Genomic DNA, 6,763 nt, shown 5'->3' on the forward strand with positions numbered 1-6,763 from the left:
AGTTTATTTATTGACATACAAAATTATTCACATTTCCACCATGAGTAAAATCAGTCACTTCGGCGCAGGGAATGATCCATCGCTAAGGTTCTTCTCCTGTGGAGTTCAGAGAAGATACTTCAGTTTGGTGGTTGACACATTTTTCAGAGCTTGAAGCATGGAGAAACATACCCTTAAAATACCCCGCAGGTCCACCAAGTCCTTCAGAACAGTGTTGCATAGATCCATCTGTTCCTTCAGGGAGACCAACTGGTCTTGGAGGTCTTCAAGTAGCTGTGCTGACCAAAACAAGGATGAGTTGACTTTTTGGTAAAAGTTAAGTCACCCTACTAACCAGAGACCGATAGAAGTTAAAACCTCTTAATTCAGTAAAGCACATGACCATAAATAAGGTTAACTACATTTGTCTGGATACCTTCCGTTTACTACCTCTAATTATAAGTACTTTTTGAAGATTAAAGTCCCATTGCTGACCTGTGTGTTTGAAGAGTCTGTCCCATCATTTTGGGTAGCTGGAGCCTTCATATCTACAATAAAAACACATTTTATTTGTCACATGTGCCGAATACAACAGGTGTAGACCTTACAGTGAAATGCTTACTTAAAAGGCCCTTAACCTACAATGCAGTTAAGAAAATACCTAAAACAATAAAATAATGAAAGAGCAGCAGTAAAATAATAGCGAGGCTATATACAGGGGGTACCGGTGTCGAGGGAATATGTACACGTAGGTAGAGTTATTAAAAAGTGACTATGCATAGATGAGTAGCAGCAGTGTAAAAGGGGGGGGGGGGTGCAAATAGTCTAGGCAGCCATTTGATTAGGTGTTCAGGAGTCTTATGGCTTGGGGGTAGAAGCTGTTTAGAAGCCTCTTGGACCTATACTTGGCACTCCGGTACTGCTTGCCGTGCAGTAGCAGAGAGAACAGTCTATGACTAGGGTGGCTGGAGTCTGACAATTTTTAGGGCCTTCCTCTGACACCACCTGATATAGAGGTCCTGGATGGCAGGAAGCTTGGCCCCAGTGATGTACTGGGTCATACACACTACCCTCTGTAGTGCCTTGTGGTTCGAGGCCGAGTAGTTGCCATACCAGGCAGTGATGCAACCAGTCAGGATGCTCTCGATGGTGTAGCTGTAGAACATTTTGAGGATCTGAGGACCCATGCCAAATCTTTTCAGTCTCCTGAGGGGGAATAGGTTTTGTCATACCCTTTTCACGACTGTCCTGGTGTGCTTGGACCATGTTAGTTTGTTGGTGATGTGGACACCAAGGAACTTGAAGCTCTCAACCTGCTCCACTACAGCCCTGTCGATGAAAATGGGGGCGTGCTCGGTCCTCCTTTTCCTGTAGTCCACAATCATCTCCTTTGTCTTGGTCACATTGAGGGAGAGGTTGTTGTCCTTGCGCCACACAGTCAGATCTCGGACCTCCTCCCTATAAGCGGTCTCATCGTTGTCGTGATCAGGCCTACCGCTGTTGTGTCATCGACAAACTTGGTGTTGGAGTCCTGCCTGGCCATGCAGTCATGAGTGAACAGGGAGAACAGGGGGGACTGAGTGCGCACCCCTGAGGGGCCCCAGTGTTGAGGATCAGCGTGGCGGATGGGTTGTTACCTACCCTTACCAGCTGGGTGTAGCCCGTCAGGAAGTCCAGGATCCAGTTGCAGAGGGAGGTGTTTAGTTCCAGTGTCCTTAGCTTAGGGATGAGCTTTGAGGGCACTATGGTGTTGAACGCTGAGCTGTAGTCAATGAATAGCATTCTCACATAGGTGTTCCTTTTGTCCAGGTGTGAAAGGACATTGTTGAGTGCAATAGAGATTGCATCATCTGTGGATCTGTTGTAGCGGTACGCAAATTGGAGTGGGTCTAGGGTTTCTGGGATAATGGTGATGATGTGAGCCATGACCAGCCTTTCAAAGCACGTCATGGCTACAGACGTGAGTGCTGCGGGTCAGTAGTCATTTAGGCAGGTTACCTTAGTCCCTGTGCCCAAAAACACTATGGTGGTCTGCTTGAAATATGTTGGTATTACATACTCAGACAGGGAGAGATTGAAAAATGTCAGTAAAGACACTTGCCAGTTGGTCAGCGCATCCTCGGAGTACATGTCCTGGTAAATGTTGACCTGTTTAAAGGTCTTACTCACGTCACCTGCAGAGAGCGTGATCCCACAGTCGTCCGGAAACAGCTGATGTGCTCATGCATGTTTGTGTTACTTGCCTCGAAGCGAGCATAGAAGTTATTTAGCTTGTCTGGTAGGCTCGTGTCACTGGGCAGCTCTCGGCTGTGCTTCCTTTTGTAGTCTGTAATAGTTAGCAAGCCTTGCCACATCCAACGAATGTCGGAGCCGGTGTAGTACGATTCGATCTTAGTCCTGTATTGACGCTTTGCCTGTTTGATGGTTTGGAGGGCATAGCGGGATTTCTTATAAGCTTCCGTGTTAGAGTCCCGCTCCTTGAAAGCGGCAGCTCTACCCTTTAGCTCAGTGCGGATGTTGCCTGTAATCCATGGCTTCTGGTTGGTGTATGCACGTACAGTCACTGTGGGGACGACGTCGTCGATGCACTTATTGTTGAAGCCAGGGACTGATGTGGTGTACTCCTCAATGCCATCGGAAGAACCCCAGAACATATTCAAGTCTGTGCTAGTAAAACAGTCCTGTAGTTTAGCATCTGCTTCATCTGATCACTGGTGCTTCCTGCTTTAATTTTAGCTTGTAAGCAGGAATCAGGAGGATAGAATTATGGTCAGATTTCCAAATGGAGGGCGAGAGAGAGCTTTGTACACGTCTCTGTGTGTGGAGTAAAGGTGGTCTAGAGATTTTTCMCTCTGGTTGCACATTTAACATGCTGATAGAAATTAGGTAAAACTGATTTAAGTTTCCCNATTTAACATGCTGATAGAAATTAGGTAAAACTGATTTAAGTTTCCCTACATTAAAGTCCCCGGCCAATAGGAACACCGCCTCTGGATGAGCATTTTTCTGTTTTCTTATGGCGGTATACAGCTCATTGAGTGTGGTCTTAGTGCCAGCGTCAGTCTGTGATGGTATGTAGACAGCTATGAAAAATACAGATGAAAACTCTAGGTAGATCGAGTATGTCATGATAAGCTGTAGACCACACAATCTCAGGTGAGCAAAACCTTGAGACTTCCCTAGATATCGTGCACAATAGAAATGGCATTACAATTAAACAACCACTAATGAACAGATATATAGGCATTTGTGTAGTATGTTACCTGGAACCGACGCCATTTTTGTTTCCCTAGAAAATCACCTGCTCTGTACTCTTGTGGGTTACACATGTGATATAGTTTTACTAATTGGTAATTGATTGAAGGCATGGTACAAGTTGAATAACTGAAGGTATCCTTGTTCATTTGATGTAATGGGCATGTACTATTTTGTTATTAGTTTGGATCAATATCACTTGTTATGCAAATTACAAAGCACATTTTGACCTTGTTTATACTAATTTAACTGAAATTTTATAAACGTTTTGCGAAGCTGTGTGCTTTCACTTTAAGGAAATGTGTGTCATTGTTTTGAGGGCGTTACCCGGGAAGACAGTCAATGTTATTTCATCAGCCGACACAGCATGTAGCACCAACACTTTCTATGAATACCCTTTTAAAATTTATTTCTTACTTCATGATATTAAGACGCGTTTATAAATCTAGCGACCCGAGACCGAAGAACTAGGTGCAAAGAACTGAAGACAAAAATGATGCGCTTGTCACCGCAGTCTGTCATAAATGGACCATCTGCCCGGTGTGATGCAAGACTGCAAGGTAGGTCCATGATGTCACCATTCAAACTCAAACGGCAAGGTTCTACAATTAAAATAAATTCTAAGTTGAATAGAGGTCCTGATTGTCCATATGAGAAGGTAATAGTTGTTAGCTAGATATATAATTCTCATGGTTTCAAGTGCACGTGTTAGGGCTCCCGAGAGGCGCAGCAGTCTAAGGCACTACATCTCAGTGCAAGAGGCGTCACTACAGTCCCTGGTTCGAATCCAGCCTGAATCACACCCGGCCGTGATTGGGAGTCCCATAGGGCGGCGCACAATTGGACCAGCGTCGTCCGGGTTTGGCCGAGGTAGGCAGTCATTTAAAATAAGAATTTGTTCTTAACTTACTTGTCTAGTTAAATAAAGGTTACATATAAAAAAAAATAGGTATTCTGCAATAACATGTCTCAAACTAAATAAATCTTAGGCTTTTTGTCAAATGCTTTGCATTAGTCACGTTCTGTTGTGGGGGAGATTGTTGAATGTCTACTCGTGATGACATGCGATCATACATCAATCAATGTAAGCTGTTTGCATAAGACCATTCATTCCTAATGGTTTGCTTTTGAAGTGTAGATGGTGCAGAAGTCCTGAATTCAACAGTGAAGGCTCTAAAGGATGGGCAAGTTGTGGCTGTGCCAACGGACACAATATATGGGCTGGCTTGCTTGGCTCAAAATTCCAATGCCATCAAAAAGGTGTATGACATCAAAGGACGTAATGGTCAGAAACCGCTGGCTATTTGTTTTGGAGAAATCAAAGACATTTACAAGTAAGCGTGCATTGATGGTGTTCGTATCATTGTTCTTGTGGCTCAATGTCTTGCAACATGCCTAACTCACACTATAGGGCTGAGCTGGACTGCCTGGCCTTGTTACGCATCTAACGTAGTTGCAAAAATCTACCTTGCTGGAAAGGACAAAATGAAAATATCGGTGCGAGCACAGTACGGTTTGCATCAGCCCTATAATGTGAATCAGGCAATATTGAAGCCTAGCCTCAATGTTGTTTTTTACCCTTGTGGTGGCAGGTACTGTAAGGTGTCAGTCAAGAAAGAGCTGATAGGGGACCTGTTGCCTGGCCCTGTCACTCTGGTTCTGGAACGAGCTGAAGTACTCAACACTGACCTCAATCCCTTCACTCCGGTTAGACTTCCATAGACACGGACAATTCACTGCCCCTAAAAGATGACAAATTATACTATAATTCATAAACCACTCAATTTGAAAATGTGTGTTGCTTTTCTGCATGCTAGATTTTGGACTGGCATTTAGTAAGTTATTTATTACATGTATTGGGCTGTTGGTGATGATGTGTTTACCTTTTACTTCCAGTTAGTAGGAGTGCGCATCCCGGACCAGACCTTCATGAGACGCCTCTGCCAGATGTCGGGAACCTCTTGCCCTCACCAGTGCCAACATCAGCTCACACTCCAGCACTGTGGCTGTACATGTATGTTGAGACAACCCACCATGTGTGAGAACTGTTTTTATTCCATGAACTGGAGTGGAGGTGGGACTACATCATCTACAACTAACCAAGGTTTATCAGTGCATAATTTTTCACTGATACTTAAAAGGACTTTGGCAAAATAGTACTTATACAGGGATTTTCTCTACAGGAGTTCCAGGATCTGTGGCCTCAGCTAGCAGCAGTGGTGGTGGATTGCAGGCCAATAGAAGACAAGAGTCGGTTGGGGTCAACAGCGGTCGACCTGTCGGTGTTAGGCAAATACCGCATCATCAGACCTGGCTGGTGAGTATTGATACTGGCCTGCTCAGCAGATTACAGGCCACCGACTGTAATACATTTCAATCAAGCTAGTTATGTTCAGGTAATTCCATTTAGTTAATTTATCCAAGTTAAAAGTACATGAGCACATTTTGTGAGTAGTAGTTTAAACATACAGTATAGTGAAAATGACCTGTGGAAGTGATAACCCCCCCTGCTCTTTTCTGTTCTTTCAGTGCCTTCTCTTCCACCGTTCATGTGCTAGAGCACAAATATGGACTGTCAGAAGACACAGGATGAGTGAGGTTTGCCCCCTTCAAATTCATACCACATGCTGAAATGTACAACCAGCAAGAACCTGTACTTACCGTGGCCAAATACAACTCTGAATGATGGCAATGCCTGCAACGCTGAGGCGAGTGATGATATCAAAATCACTCATCTTTCTAAAGGAAGGACGGTCCTTTTGCACATTGCATGCTATTGTGGAACGCTCTGGGTTTCCTGTGAAACTTAAGGGATTTGTTTTTGTCTTTTTGGGTTATTAGCTGTCCAAGCGTTGTTATTTCTATGGGAAAACCCTGGGCACTTAACTCAGTCTTTGCTTTACAAATGTACTTTATTGTGTGGTAACTAGGTTGTTTTACTTAAGCATGCTTACACCCAACAGAAGACCCCACTCTTGCCTCCTCTCTAGTGGGTCAAAATGGCAGACTTGGCACAGAGTAACGGCTGGCGTTCTACCCTGTTACTGTCATTTCTTTTAGTTATGACTAGGTTAAGCAAAGATACTATTTAATTGTAATAACTCGTGTCCATTTCAGGCATTTCAAAATCAAGTCCTGTGGTTTTTATGAACTGATCTTTGGGTTTCAGGGATGTGAACATTGTGTAAATGCATTTTATTTTCATGGAGAATTTATTTAACCATTTTCGAACTGTAAAGCTGCATTTACACAGGCACCCCAATTCTGATCTTTTTTTCACTAATTGGTCTTTTGACCAATCAGATCAGCTCTGAAAAAGATCTGATGAGAAAAGATCTGATGTGATTGGTCAGACCAATTGGTGGGGGGGGGAAATATCAGGATTGGGCTGCGTGTGTAAACGCAGCCTATGAGCTGTGATCTAGTGTATTATTGCTCAACGGTTGTGAGTACCTGATTACTGGTTTGTATAATAGACCAATGAGCGTATGTTGTTGACAATAAATGGCATGCATTATGCAGATCATGA

The 6,763-nt window shown here is 43.7% G+C and overlaps 1 protein-coding gene and 1 long non-coding RNA gene across 2 annotated transcripts; one reads left to right on the plus strand and one right to left on the minus strand.

Annotated features, from left to right (window-relative positions):
- LOC111965208 (uncharacterized) lies at nucleotides 1-3,296 on the minus strand. The gene is made up of 4 exons (XR_002877486.2): nucleotides 3,243-3,296; nucleotides 475-527; nucleotides 172-273; nucleotides 1-96 (listed from the first exon to the last, which is right to left on the minus strand). It is a non-coding gene; the product is annotated as an uncharacterized lncRNA (long non-coding RNA).
- Nucleotides 3,297-3,568: 272 nt separating this feature from the next.
- Nucleotides 3,569-6,763, plus strand: LOC111965209 (threonylcarbamoyl-AMP synthase-like). Its single transcript, XM_070444038.1, is given in 7 exon segments — nucleotides 3,569-4,104; nucleotides 4,373-4,568; nucleotides 4,827-4,941; nucleotides 5,131-5,183; nucleotides 5,185-5,248; nucleotides 5,418-5,551; nucleotides 5,764-6,763. Coding segments are annotated over 7 exon segments (807 nt in total). The 5' UTR covers nucleotides 3,569-3,923; the 3' UTR covers nucleotides 5,828-6,763.

The sequence above is a fragment of the Salvelinus sp. IW2-2015 genome, linkage group LG6.1 (assembly GCF_002910315.2).
Source record: "Salvelinus sp. IW2-2015 linkage group LG6.1, ASM291031v2, whole genome shotgun sequence".
Classification (NCBI taxonomy): Eukaryota; Metazoa; Chordata; class Actinopteri; order Salmoniformes; family Salmonidae; genus Salvelinus; species Salvelinus sp. IW2-2015.